General features: G+C 44.0%; 1 protein-coding gene across 2 annotated transcripts in view; it reads right to left on the reverse strand.

Annotated features, from left to right (window-relative positions):
* Nucleotides 1–3,586: 3,586 nt before the first annotated feature.
* LOC144497470 (glycogen debranching enzyme-like) overlaps nucleotides 3,587–15,604 on the reverse strand; it is a 99,702-nt gene continuing 87,684 nt past the window's right edge. For both annotated transcript variants that reach the window (XM_078218791.1, XM_078218790.1), the window contains exons 30-34: nucleotides 13,524–13,735; nucleotides 8,307–8,404; nucleotides 7,772–7,859; nucleotides 7,542–7,675; nucleotides 3,587–5,094 (exon numbers count right to left, since the gene is read on the reverse strand). In XM_078218791.1, coding sequence (XP_078074917.1) covers nucleotides 4,977–5,094; nucleotides 7,542–7,675; nucleotides 7,772–7,859; nucleotides 8,307–8,404; nucleotides 13,524–13,735 — 650 coding nt within the window. In that variant the 3' untranslated portion in view covers nucleotides 3,587–4,976. The remainder of the gene's footprint in view (nucleotides 5,095–7,541; nucleotides 7,676–7,771; nucleotides 7,860–8,306; nucleotides 8,405–13,523; nucleotides 13,736–15,604) is intronic.

The following is a 15,604-nucleotide window of genomic DNA, read 5'->3' on the forward strand; positions in this document are numbered from 1 at the left end:
TTGAATGCTTCCTTTATTTACAATTTTGTTTCTCATTTATTTGTATTTCATGGTAAAATTGGCAATACTTTCAGTAACTGACTTTAGCTAATCAGCCGAGAGGAAGGAAAGGCATGAGCTGTTTCTGTCGTTGTGCCAAACCACTTTTTATGTTACCTTGTTCCTTCATTCCACAGCAAAACGAATCACAACAAAAACGTGAATAGCAACCTCCCAACTTGCTGAGTCATTCACAATACACTCAACAGGTTGCTTTGTTCTCCATGGCTGTACACAGGATTCGTCTTTTAAAACATTCATCCTGATAGCAAAGTATGCTGTCAGTGCAGGGTACTAATATTTCTGTTTGATATTAATGAAACACCAGCTTTCAGGCTCAAATTTCAGAGTCGAAGAAAATGGAATTAACTTTGCTCGACAGCAAATGGGATTCATAGAACATTCCAGCGCAGTACAGGCCCTTCGGCCCTCGATGTTGCGTCGACCAGTGAAACCAATCTAAAGCCCATCTAACCTACACTATTCCAATATCATCCATATGTTTATCCAATGACCATTTAAATGCCCTTAATGTTGGCAAGTCCACTACTGCTGCAGGCAGGGCATTCCACGCCCATACCACTCTCCGAGTGAAGAACCTACCTCTGACATCTGTCCTATATCTATCACCCCTCAATTTAAAACTATGTCCACTCATGCTAGCTATCACCATCCGAGGAAAAAGGCTCTCACTATCCACCCTATCTAATCCTCTGATCATCTTGTATGCCTCTATTAAGTCACCTCTTAACCTTCTTCTCTCTAACGAAAACAACCTCAAGTCCCTCAGCCTTTCCTCATAAGACCTTCCCACCATACCAGGCAACATCCCAGTAAATCTCCTCTGCACCCTTTCCAATGTATCCACATCCTTCCTATGATGCGGTGACCAGAACTGAACGCAATACTCCAAGTGCAGCCGCACCAGAGTTTTGTACAGCTGCAACATGACCTCCTGGCTCCGAAACTCAATCCCTCTACCAATAAAAGCTAACACTCCGTACGCCTTCTTAACAACCCTATCAACCTGGGTGCCAACTTTCAGGGATCTATGCACATGGACACCGAGATCTCTTTGTTCATCCACACTACCAAGTATCTTACCATTAGCCCAGTACTCTGTAATCCTGTTACTCCTTCAAAAGTGAATCACCTCACACTTTTCTGCATTGAACTCCATTTACCACCTCTCAGCCCAGCACTGCAGCTTATCTATGTCCCTCTGTAACCTGCAACAACCTTCTGCACCGTCCACAACTCCACCGACTTTAGTGTCATCCGCAAATTTACTAACCCATCCTTCTACGCCCTCATCCAGGTCATTTATAAAAATGACAAACAGCAGTGGCCCCAAAACAGATCCTTGCGGTACACCACTAGTAACTGAACTCCAGGGTGAACATTTCCCATCAACCACCACCCTCTGTCTTCTTACAGCTAGCCAATTCCTGATCCAAACCGCTAAATCACCCTCAATCCCATGCCTCCGTATCTTCTGCAATAGCTTACCGTGGGGAACCTTATCAAACGCTTTACTGAAATCCATATACACCACATCAACTGCTTTACCCTCATCCACCTCTTTGGTCACCTTCTCAAAGAACTCAATAAGGTTTGTGAGGCACGGCCTACCTTTCACAAAACCGTGTTGACTATCCCTAATCAAATTATTCCTTTCTAGATGATTATAAATCCTATCTCTTATAATCCTTTCCAAAACTTTGCCCACAACAGAAGTAAGGCTCACTGGTCTATAATTACCAGGGTTGTCTCTACTTCCCTTCTTGAACACATTCAAGACCGACATTGCTTGAAGAAGTTATAAAAAAAATGGGGGAGAGGAATTCAACTTGCACCGGTTTTAGTCAGCACGATGCACAAAAAATTCAGATATTCCTGAATGAATGACAGTTAAGTCTCGTATTTTTCAGTTTAATATCTTCATATATGTATAGGACCCAAAAATATTAATAATTCTTCCAAAATATCTCAAGTACTCAAAATATCTCAGGTCCAAATTTGTGCGCCTTTTGGGGATTGGCCATGCTAAATTGCCCCTTACTGTCAGGGGGATTAGCAGGGTAAATACGTGGGGTTACAGGCCTGGGTGGGATTGCTGGGATTTGGCTCAATGGGCCAAATGGCCTCCTTCTGCACTGTAGAGATTCTATGATTCTATTCAATTACCCAAGCACTTAATTACAACCCATCCTCTAAAAATGCCTCAGGAATTCGAGGCCTGTTAGGTATAGTACTACTGTTTCACTTTAAAGACATGGTTTTCATTTGCATTGTATAATTCCCAGTGCTGGAAACCTAGAGACTTATTATTGTATTGGATAAAAGTTGTGGAACAAAATTAATCTATATGTACAATGAATGTGTCATGATTTTTTATATGGAGTCAATAAAAAGTTAATTAATCAGGGCTGCTCATTATGGTACTGATCAGTCTGCAGAAATCTGCATGAAATTCAGAAGCCCGTAGACCAGGTGGAAAAATAAACCAATGTATAGAGAATAGAGAATCACAATTCTTCCAAAGAATGTGATACTTTAATAAAACTATTTCCTATAATAGTTAACTCAATTGATGCATCAATTCCAATATTGCTCTACAGAATCCCACAGAACCCTTGAATCCCTACAGTGCAGGAGGTCATTTGGCCCATTGAGCCTGCACCGACACCAATCCCAACCCAATCCCAAACCAAGTCCTATCCCCGTAACCCCACGTATTTAACCCGCTAATCCCCCGACACTAAGGAGCAAATTAGCATGGTCAAATCAACCTAACTCACACATCTTCATCATTAATGTTCCTCAGCATATATGTCAGTCGTCCCTTATAATCATATAGCCATATAATCTTAAGCACCTATGGCAACTCATTAACAGCCCAGATGGCTGCCACAATCCACAGTCATACTATTTGGGTTGATGTACACTGGAGCACAGAATTTCATTATTCAGAAGCAGAACACCCAATGCAGTATAGACATAACACCTCAGAGGCACAAACTTCTAGAACACAATTCTCGAAGTATGATCAATGTTCTCATTAACTTTTATTTTATGCAGCTCTGCCAGACAATAAGCAGACAGTTCTGGATAGGACACGCTTCCTAACTAAAAATAAAATCATGATGTGGAGATGCTGGCATTGGACTGGGGTGAGCAGGTTGGACAGGTTAAAGTCCAACAGGTTTATTTGGTATCATGAGCTTTCGAAGCGCTGCTCCTTCATCAGGTGATAAGTAAAATCAGCAAATAACTGCTGAATCCAAATTTTTGTTGTGTTCCTATATTTGCAGACAAAAATACACTGTGGCAAATTTTGGTGCTATCAAAATGTAGTTACTAAAATAAATCAAATGCAATAAATCCCACTTTAGTAAACCTGCAGTTTCCAGATGCTAGACAATGAAGTAGTGTATTTCAAAAGTATAAAAATATCTAAATAATGAAACATGATTGAGAAAACAGCTATACATTATTCAAATTTGCAAACACATTGGTGGGAAAAAAACCACACAGACGCAAAGGGCATAGTCTAAGTGATCTGTTTAATACTTAATCATATCTGTAGACAATATCACAGTCTGTTGGGTTTGTAGGCATCCTTCCTCACAATACACAAAATAGCTGTAGAAACTGCTGCTGCCTTTTATATTTAACCTTCTCCCAATTCTAGGTGAAAAGTGGCACCATTTGAAAAAAAAGTATGCTAGTTTTTTCAATATTTTGGAAAGTTTGACTGGAGAATATACATTATTGTACTATATACTTGGGAATGAAGATAGAAAAGTTGATTGAGGTATTTGAACTGTGATCTTATCCTCCAATCAGCTTACCTGTCCTCCTTTGCCTGGTCCAGTCATTACAAGTACTTCTACTGCTGAGAGGCAAACTTAGACTCTGCATATTTTAACATGAAGTAGTCAATTCTGGAATTGACAATCATTTTCGAAAACTGAAGGCAACTCTACAATCTCAATGATTGAAATTCTTAGAAATACTGAAATTAGCCACAGATAATCTCAGGCATTGCGTTCTTCGATTTTGTTTTCCTTAATTAGATACAAAAATACATGCATATCGTATGGTTCTCTGCCTATGCGCAATCACAATCTCAGTACAGTGTAGTTGAGACTAACAGCACCGTCAAAACTTTGAATATATCACGCCCACCCCCCCAATTCCCTCTTCATTAAACAAGAATATTAAAATTCTAATATTACAACTCTAAATGTGCAAATGTCATGCAAGTGCTTCAAATAATTTTCATTCCATTAGGCTTAAAATAAGCTTGTACACAGTAGTATGCAAGGTAATGCTTCCCTGGCACATCACCTCACTATTGTGACTCATCCAAAACATTTTTAAAAGTGCTTTAATATTGATGTAAAATTCTAACCTTCCAATCCATTCATAATGCGTTAATTCAGGTTAATTGCATCTTGGCTGATAAGCACAATAATGGTGACAACTACAATGAAGTTCAAATTATGATTTGCACAGTGCATCCTTTTTAAGTAAACACAGTCAGGAGCCATTCAAGTGTCAAGCTCTAGATCTACATACACACTGTTGGATAAGCAGTTTCAAGCTAGTTTCAGGTCAGTGCAACATTGCTGACAGCCAGACAAGCAGAAAAGGTCACCTCAGTTAATATCACAATCACTTTATATCACTAATTTTTAAAAAAAAACTCGTTTTTATACTAATCACTTTAACACTTTAAAAGGATGAGAGATTATATAATTCTTGTAAGGTCACAACTTTGTCCTGTCCCTGTGATGTGATCTGCTTTTTTAAAAAATTGCATCACAGAAACTGTACGGTTAAATGGCAAATGGTATTTAATACTATGGAGGAACACAAAAGGAACAGCTTAAGTCGATGTATTGCAATTGGCAACAAGAACATAGTGCACTTCAGAGCTCATATAGGACTTCTAGGATGGTAGATATTGACCAGGCCTGGGTTTCACAGCTGAATGGACAGTACCCCCCATTTTCATTTGTAAGCTCTGGAAGACCTTTCCAGGGAGATCTGCAAAGTTAAAAAAAAACCACACATAGTAAATAAACACGTTGCGATTGCTAGTATCTGACACAGCTCGATAGTCTTTAATCTTATTTTTCATAAAAATGACTCGGTCATTGATTTCATTAAGAACAAAAGAGAAAATGCTGGAAAATCTCAGCAGGTCTGGCAGCATCTGTAAGGGGAGTAAAGAGCTCAAGTTCAGATGACACTTTGTCAAAGCTGGATACTTCCCCGGACATGTTATGCAGTTTAATATTGGGTCCAACTCCGTGATTAGCCAGCGTAACAAACTGAGCACCACAACCAATCCCTCCAATCACCAATTCTAACCCAACCAGCATGCCACAATCAGGCTGCCATCCTGAACTGACCACCCAGCCATTCATTCATTCAAACACTTGAGATCTTTACAAACTTAAGCTGAGTACTGGCAGCTACTGCCATAAAAAGGGGACACGTCCTCTTCTTCCCCCAACTCTCCTACGCTCACCAATCTTCTGGATATTGTCAGGTTGGAGAAAACTTTGCAGGCGGTGGCAATGCAACCAGCATTGCCATTGACCAAAAGATTGGAGTCGGGTTTTAAATTGAGCTGGATAACCGACTGAGTACGTTCAGCTCTCGTGCATTCTTCATTTTTGTAACCACGCAAGAACAAGCTGCAAAGAGTGCTTTACCTATTGTGGAATAAAGCAACTGACAGCTTGAACATAACTTGGTCTTGACCAGTGTAAATTCAATCTCCCTTCAAAAGAGATTGATGACACTCAGATAAGACATGAAAATCTGATCCAGGGGCTTTCACGAACGCAGCTCCATGTCCCACTGCAATGCACTAAAAATCAATGTCCAATGTAGAAGCAAAGGTCATTCCCAGGAACTTTACCCAAGGTATTTATTAGAAGCACAAGACTCAACTCAAACAATAAAAGCAGTATGGTGGTGTTTTACTTGTAAATTCCACCCATTACATCTATCGAACTTTTTTAAAAGTCCAATCACATACGATAGCTTAAAAATATTAAACAAGGACTTGGAGAAGCACAAGCTTAGAAGCTATACCCATAAAATAGAAATACAACTTGTTGGGGGCGATTCTCCCAAAAGAATTCTAAGAATCGAATAGGAGTGAAAACTGAAAAATTCACGCCGTTTTTTTCAGTGGGAGTTCAGACTAGAATCTTCCACACTCTGCAATGCAAAGGTCACAATCGTGAATATTATTAAATTTCAGGGGATGGGCCCTATTCCCGCTGGAGAGGTGGAAACCAGCGGGCCTCTGCACATGCCTCTGGTTGCAGGCCAGCTCAATTGCTGGTCAGCCCTGGATCCCAGCACTGCTGCCCCCCCCTCCCCCACAAACCCAACATCCTGATCGCGGCTCCCCATCCATTAGCGGGCCAACCCCGAACCCCAACCCACCCCCCAACCCTTGACCCTCCCACCAACCCTGATCAAGCCCCCCAGCACTGATAACCCCCTAGTCGGGCAAACCCCACCTCCCCAATTGTTGGCCTCCCTCCAGCCCCCATTGATCCCCATGCACAATGGTAGCGGGGCCCCTCACCCCCACCGATTGCCCCTAGGTCCCATCCCCAGCAGGCCCTGCCCCCCCTTAATAGACCCCATTCCCTTAGCACTGGGCAGTGCCAAGGTGCCCCTTGGGCATGGGCACTTTGCCCCTCAGGCAGTGCTGGGGGCATAGGCTGGCACTGCCAGGGTGCCCATGCACAGGGGACACGCCTCCATCATCCAACCCCTGGGTGGCCCCGATTGCTGCCCCCTCCCCCCTCCAGCAGCGTCAGGCTGCTAGCTCCCCGAAAGTGGGAGCTAGTGTAATCCCCGCTGGTGTGAAACACACTGGCAGGGGGAGAGGTGCTAGTGGGCCGGAGAATTCAGTCCCGGGCCCACGAATAGCATTTAAATACTATGTTAAATACTATTTAAACGCTAGTCCCGCTTCCCTCCCGATTTCCGGTGTCGCGCAGATGCTGCCAGAAATCCGGACCTGGGTGAGACATGCGCTGTGCGGACGCTCGTGGGAATCCCGCAAATCGGCTGATGCGCGATTCCCCCGGGCTGCCGTGCAAAACAATTAGCACAGGGGGATGAGAGAATCGCCCCCGCTATCTTTAAAAGATTAATTTTCTGCCAGATGCCTCTGTACCATCCACAAAAGTTTGAAATTCTGTTTGTCTATCCGAGATGAATTTGTTTGGAAAGTTATGCATTAGCTGATTTGTGTGTTTTACTATCACTTGGATTAGAATTTATGAAGGAAATTAACAAATGCAGCACCCGTCGCCTAGAACAACACTACGGTTCATACCAAAATACAGACAGGTGATTCGATGCGAGTTGGATGGCAACTGAGCAAAGAAAAACAACAAATCTGTAGAGGAAATTTGAATTATATAGCTATTTTTGAGTTTTTGGCATTATTGACTTACTTTTCCAAGTAATCATAATGATGAGAAAGAACATTCTTCACTAAATATACAGTGTCTTCATACAATTTCTTTTCCAGCATCTTTGAAAAATGCAACTTTGCACGCAAGAAGTATCCTACAGGCCACAGCCACTCCTAGAACGAAAAAAATATAAAAATTCCATCGTGACATTATGCACAAAAAAAAAAGCATTGTAGCTAAACTTGATGAAACATAGTACAAATAATTACCGGTCCTTGGTGGTAATTGTAGCCTCTGGATGTGTTGAAGTCGCCATTGTCGAAAGAGTTATCATAAACGCCACAGTAAACCTGGTCACTAACCAAAAAGGAGAAATCAAACATCAGTGTATATTAGCGAAAGAGTCCAGTGTGGGTAACTGCACAAAACGGGGTCCCATAAATAGGCTCCCAAAAGAAACACCTTTCGAGTTCTGTACTTATAGAATAATCTAGTGCAGGAGGCCATTTGGCCGATTGAGTCTGCACCAACCACAATCCCACCCAGGCCCTATCCCCAGAACCCCATGAAGACATGGGGAGAATGTGCAAACTCCACGTAGACAGTGACCCAAGCTGGGATTCGAACCCAGGACCCTGGCGCTGTGAGGCAGCAATGCTAATCACTGTGTCACTGTGCCACTTCTTTTTACTTAAAAAAAAAACATAGGCGTTACAGATCATTATCCAGTAATAGTTTGTTTTCATTACAACAGTCAGTCTATTGGAAACTGGGAGTATTACGATCAGCAATAATTTAACTCACTCTGGGTCTAACGTTTTCAATCCCAGGGGTCCAAGCAGCTTCTCCTCTACAGTTCTTAAAGCTTGCCATGCTTTTCTTGGAGTAAAAAGCTCAGGGGCCTGGCAAATAAAAAGCATTGATTTTATTGCTGTCAATAAAGCTTTATTTAAGCATTCATATCATTATGGATAACTCAGGTGTGCGAGAGACAACACAGAAACATAGAAGATAGGAGCAGGAGGAGGCCATTTGGCCCTTCAAGCCTGCTCCGCCATTCATTGCGATCATGGCTGATCATCCAACTCAATAGCCTAATCCTTCTTTCTCCCCATAACCTTTGATCCCATTCTCCCCAAGTGCTATATCTAGACGCCTCCTGAATCAAAGTCAAGGGGTCTTCCCACTGGTTGGATGGCAATGTTAATGGTACCAAGATCAGGATTTAGCAACAAAAAACACACATATGATTACAGATCACCACTCAATTTATAATTCAAATGTTAAGCCAATCTCGATTCATATTTAAATTGTGGTATGAAAGCAGAAAAGTGCAGGAAATGCCCTGCAGGTCTGGCAGCACCTGTGGAGAGGGAATTCGCGTTAATGGGCACAAGTTTTCAATTTTAAAACTAAGTTCAGTGACGGGAGGTGTAAGTTTTAGGGCAAATCCTCCATGATTAAAAAAACCCAGAGATAAGGAAAATGGCCGGCTGGCTGTCAGGCCACATGAATATGCAAGAGGCTGGGATAACGAGAAGGTCGAGACAGGGATAATCTAATCAACAGGAAACAAAGGAGAAACCATGACCAGCAGACAAGTAGTAAATAGCCCAGCAGCAAAGACAATGAAAACAGATCATTCCATCCACAGACAACATCAATGACTCATCTCGCTGATGGGATTCCAATCAGGATGACAATTACAATGTCAATTAAGGGCGGTCACGACAGTTCCGGCCTTTTGTCCCAGTCAATCGAAACTATCAATGATCAGAAACTGTTTTTGTGTGAGAGAATCACTGCTTCAGGTTTTAAAAAGGGACAAGCAAGCTCTGGTCTCTGTCTCTTTTCTCTTCGGACCAGCATAGCAGCACTCTTCTCTCTCTTCTCCTGTTGCTGCCTGCCTCTCGTTCGTCTCCAGCACGCAGCCCGAAGCCCACTGAGCAACTTAAACTAGGATTGTGAGTATCCCCTGGTAATTCGCGAAGTTCCTGAGATCATCATAGTGGATGAGGCTTTGGGGAAAGGGGGGGCTTTTGCATGCATCTTTCATAGTTTAAGACACTGGCAAACTTGTGTAAAGTAAGCATTCCGTCGTGTCCGTTTTAGTATTCCTTCCATAGCTATAGTCTTATAGAGCATAAGGCATTGTGTGTTGTTTTCCTGGTGTTTGGTGATATTGACCTTGATGTTTTAATAAATATATATATCTTTGACTTCCATTGGAGTCCGCTGTGATCTTTTCAATTTCTCACCAATGATCTCTGACCAAGTCACAATATTAAATATTCCGTACCATAATTCCGGAGACTAGAACTGAGGGTACCCTGGGCGCTTCGAAACCGCCCACTCAGGAAAGGCTGCCAGGTAGTGGATAGGCAGCAGTTTCCTTTTCTCTCTCTTGGGAGCGCTACTCGAGTGAAGTAGACGCAAGGTGGCCGTTGTTCCATTGGCGAGAGAGAGAATCACTCGGGCATTGGTGGGGTTTGGGTAACGGAGAACCAAACCTAAAATAAGCCCAGTGGAGTTAAAAAGAGGGATCCCGCTACAGAGGGTTCACGCTAGAAAAGCTAATTAATCAATCATAGACGAGTGTCTCTCCAAATCACACGGCAGGTAACAACGTCATCTAGTGCAGTTGAAAGTCTAGGTGTCATAGTTAGACAGCACCCGACACATATATCCACCCTCTCCAGCCCAGTTGCCTTTAGGAGACGTCTCAAGATAGCTGTACATAAGGTGGCAGCTGCAGTGAGGTTTGGCAACAACTCCCTGGTGGCTTTGTTAAGAGACATTCAGCAAGAGCGTGATGTCCTCTACCCCAGTGATGGCTCCAGGACAAGCCCACCAACCTCGGAAGCATTTGCAAGGGCGTATATTCGTCAGGCACATGTCCCAGAAATGCAATCCGGTGCATGAAGATAATGAATGATTTCATCCATTCCACCAGGGTAAGTCAACCTTCAACTCACTCTAATCTCACCCTCTCTCTTATCATGGCATCATGCACTCAAAGGCTTACACTGCTCAAGGGTCTCATACCATATTAATGGGGGACACACATCAGCACTAACTGTCTCACATCAACATCAATTATCACCAGCATCCCATCTATCATGCTGCACTAACTCCATCTTTAATCCTAAAAGGGGAGGGCTCCCCACACACAGCAGGCACGCATGCTTCCCAACCTCTGTTCCATCCTTTCTCATCATATTCCATCCATTTGTCTCCATGCGGGTTAAGGTTGTCCTCAACAAGAGGGAAAGATCCCAGATGGGAGGAGGGCCAGTCAACCCAAGGAGAATGCTGCCGAGCTGACAGGGATGACTCCTGCAGAGAAGGTGAGATCAGGCTCGCCACCATGGATGAGCCGTCCACCAGCTGATCACCTCTTGACATTCACAGCGAGGGTCATACAATCACATCTGCCGCCTGTTCATGAACTAAACGGATTTATTTCTTACAGGCACTAGCAGGTTCAGGCACACAAGCAAGGCCGATGTAAGCCCCAGCTAACCTCAGAGGTGGATGCTGAGGCAGACTCTGAGGAGACATCAGAAGATGATGCGTCACTGCGTTCATTGCACAGGGCGACATGGTGGCACAGTGGTTAGCACTGCTGCCTCACAGCGCCAGGGACCCAAGTTCAATTCTGGCCTCGGGTCACTGTCTGTGCAGAGTTTGCACATTCTCCCCATGTCTGTGTGGGTTTCCTTCGGGTGCTCTGGTTTCCTCCCACACTCCAAAGTTGTGCTGATTAGGTGGATTGGCCGTGCTAAATTGACAGGGGGATTAGCAGAGTAAGTGTGTGGGGTTGCGGGAATAGGGCCTGGATGGGATTGTGGTCGGTGCAGATTCAATGGGCCAAAGGGTTTCCTTCTGCGCTGTAGGAGTTCTATGATTCTATGATCTGCACTCTCCAACGGTGCAGAGACAGACACTTTGGTAGCTCACAGCTGTGGATTAGGCTCAGGGTCACAATCTGGAGAACACCTCACTGACACATCTCCACTGCGGTCAAAGACAGTGACAGTCCGAGTCAGATGATGAGCCTCTGCAAGCAGCCATGGGAAGAATGCTGGAACAACTGTACAATTGTCTTGTGAAGCCAATGAATTCTGGAGTCTTCTGTCTGAATGACACCCAAAGGCATTGGGCAGGATTTTCTGGCTGATCCTGCCGGCAGGATCTTCTGGTCCTAGATAGAGTTCATAGAATCCCTACAGTGCAGAAGGAGGCCATTCGGCACATTGAGCCTGCACCGACCACAATCCCACCCAGACCCTATTCCCATAACCCCACATTTTTACCCTGCTACTCCCTCTGACACTAGGGTCAATTTAGCAGGGCCAATCAATCTAACCTGCACATCTTTGGAGAGTGGGAGGAAAGCAGAGCACCCAGAGGAAACCTACAGGCACGGGGAGAATGTGCAAACTCCACACAAACAGTGACCCGAGGCCAGAATTGAACCCAGGTCGCTGGTGCTGTGAGGCAGCAGTGTTTGTACCACCATGACGCCCACCGTTTTCTACTGAAAGCAACACCCTGCTGTACATTTCCAGCAGCAGGGGAGGCAAACAACAGGAAATCCTGCTGACAGTGCTGGGACTGGATGATCGCACTGTTGGCCAATGGGAGACTGCTGCCACAAGACAAGTGACTGGGGGATTGGTGCGGAAAGTCCTGCCTGTGGAGAAAGTCCCACCCACGTTCACTCCCGGAATGGCAGTGGAAAGTCTAGACCGAATTGGGGAACAATTTCCAGAGAGATCGCGTTTCCGGATTTGGCATGCTCCTTGCCGGTTACGTAACAAGGGATGAGAAATTCATTGTAATGGATTTCAATAAATTTGCATACAATCAGCCAGCACCCCTGTCACATGATCCCCCTCACTGAATATTCAAACCTAGCCAGCATCGGCGAGGTTTACAACAGCTCTGGAATTCTTTGAGATTCAGTTGTGGGGACCCCCTGGGGGCGCAAAGATAAGTATAGCTCCTGGGAGAGGGGGACATCCACTCCATGGATCTCCATATGGAGATATCCACCCCATCTGACGAAGGAGCAGCGCTCCGAAAGCTAATGGCATTTGCTACCAAATAAACCTGTTGGACTTTAACCTGGTGTTGTTAAAACGCCTACTGAGGGGGACATGCACAGGCAATGCTCTAGTATCATGCCAGCCTGGCAGTGCCAGCTTGTGCCAGAGGGCAGTGCCAGGGCTGGACCCTCTGGACAGCCCTGTGGGAGGGGTTCCCCTTATGTTTGCTGGGGAGGACTGATACCTGTAAGAGGAGACAGTGCCCCCTAGTGTGCAGTGATAGGGGTGAGAAACACCCTAATGCCATCTGCAATTAAATTGGCACATATACATCAAAGACCCTCTTCCCCTCTAAGGATTGAGCTCCTTAATTTGTATTGCCTGTATTGTTATTCCTACCAAAATGCATCACCTCACTTCTCTGCATTGAACTTCATCCGCTACCTACCTGATCCACCCTGCTGCACACCATTCAAATCCAAACATGTTTCAGACACGTCCGAATTCCTGCTGATATGTCACAAGCTGCATAATTAGTAAGCATTCATGACATGGTAATGGATGTAATTGGTATTCCCAACACTGATCTGCGGGATATCTGACCCACCATGAAAAGAGCAAAGGGAAAATTCCAAACTGTTTCCCCCCCAATCCCGCGGGAATCTGATTTTGTTTCCCCTCCCCAAATTTTCTGCTCTCACCCGCCATGAAAGCTGCTGCTGGCAGGAGAGGAAACTTCTGCTCAAATGTTTCAAGTTGACCAGTTTTAGCTCACCCACCTGAAACTCTTCTCTCGCCACATATCCTGTTTGACCAGCCAAGTACGTCCAGCGTTTTCTGCTCTTATTTCAGATTTCCAGCATCTGCGGAATTCTGCTTTTAAACGGTGGCCTCTTTACTGATAAGTTTATTCCTTTGGAAGTGTCCCATAAAAACAACAACATTTATTCTGGCAAATTCAACCACTTACCACAGCCATGGCTATCGGGAAGTTTGGTCTCAGTTGATAATCACACCATGGGCTGGAAGCACCACAGCTGTCTTTATAAATGTTCCTTTTGTGGACCAGGTGGGGAAACTTTTCAAAGGGATCATTCGGATCTTCGGAAACAAAGAAGTTCCGCTCAAAGTTCTCTTGTATTTTTTCGTTCCACTGCTCATACGTAATCAATATCTCTCCTCCTGTGTAGCATAATTGATAGTTAGTTCACCGTAACCATATTGCAGGTTTAGAGAATTTGAAAGTCAAAGTTACAAACTTATTTTGCAACCCCTCAATTTAATGAAGCTTGCGCCACATGGCTGAAGTTCCAGCAATGAGACTAACCAAAATGATTACTCATACAATTCTCTTGCAAAACGAAACTATGGCGTTGCACATTTTAAATTATAATGCTTAACTGGGTTGGGCTAATGTCAAGGTGAAATGGGTGTTGAAGTAACCGTAAACAGTAGGAAGTATTTTAAAAATATTTGTCACCTGAATCAAAAATTTGCAGAGTCGATTGCAAGAGAGGGCAAACTGTGAGGGATTCATAACAGCTGGATGATTGAGTCTATCAGAGTACCCCTCAGGCAGTAAAAAGGAAAATTATCCTCAATCTTCAATTTGAAGTGATTAATCAAAAGAGATTGCTCTCCAGGAATTTAGAAGCTTAAAAGGACAATTTGATCACAGCTTTCAAGCTATTAAGGGGAACCGATTGGGTTGATAGACCGAAAATATTTCTGCTGCTTGGAGAGTTTAAGATAGAATGATAGAATCCTTACAGTACAGAAGGGGGCCATTCGGCCCATCGAGTATGCACCGACAACAATCCCACCCAGGCCCCACCCCGTTAAGAGTGGAACTCTCTTCTGCAAAACATGGATGATGCTTGGCCAATTGTTAAATTTAAAATAGAGATGGATAGAGTCTCCTCACCAAAGGTATTAGGAACACAGGAGGGTATGTGGGATTAGATCAAAATCAGGTACAATTCTCATTGAATGACAAAATAAGTTCAAGGGGCTGAATGGTCTATTCATATTCCTATGCATCTAAACCGACTCACCAATGGGAGTGAACCCAAGAATTAGAAGCAAAAGTAGGCCATTCAGCCCCTTGGGCCTGTTCTGTAATTCGATAAGATCACGGTTGATCTGACTGTGATCTCAACTCCACTTCGCTATCTGTCCCCATAATCCTTCACTCCCTTGTCAGTCAAAAATATATCCAACTCAACCCTGAATAAATTCAATGATTCCGGCCTCTTTTTGTTTTATAGTGTTAACTGATGCTCAGTTTGGGTTCTGCCAAGGCCACTCAGCTTCTGACCTTGGTCCAAACACAGACAAAAGAGTTGAATTCAAGAGATGAGGAGAGTGTGACATCAAGGTAACATTTGGCAGAGTGTGGCATCAAGGAGTCCAAACAAAACTGGAGTCAATGGGAATAAAGGGGGGAAAATTCTCCACTGGTTTGAGTTATACGGAGCACAAAGGAAGGGTAAAGAATCTGGTGAACTGGTGCGAAGACAATAATCTCTTCCTCAATGTCAACAAAATGAAGGAGATAACCATCGACTTCAGAAAGCATGGTGGAGGACATGCCCAGCGGTATTATCGCCAGGCCATTAATCCAGAAATTAAGCTAATGTCCTGGGGACCAGGGTTCGAATCCCGCCACGGCAGATGATGGAATTTGAATTCAATAAAAAATATCTGGAATTAAGAATCTACTGATGACCATGAAACCGTTGTCGATTGTCGGAAAAACCCATCTGGTTCACTAATGTCCCTTAGGGAAGGAAATCTGCCATCCTTACTTGGTCTGGCCTACATGTGACTCCAGAGCCACAGCAATGTGTCTGATTCTCAACTGCCCTCAGGCAACTAGGGATGGGCAATAAATGCTGACCAGCCAGCAATGCCCATGTCCCACGAATGAATAAAAACTCTCCACTTGCCTGGGTAAGTGCAGCTTCTTGGTATTCTTTTCACCACAAAAATGTATCAACCTCATTCTTGAAAATTTCAAGCAATCTAGCAGCCTCAGTTGATGTGGCCTAA

This window comes from Mustelus asterias, chromosome 8 (genome assembly GCF_964213995.1).
Source record: "Mustelus asterias chromosome 8, sMusAst1.hap1.1, whole genome shotgun sequence".
Taxonomy (NCBI): domain Eukaryota; kingdom Metazoa; phylum Chordata; class Chondrichthyes; order Carcharhiniformes; family Triakidae; genus Mustelus; species Mustelus asterias.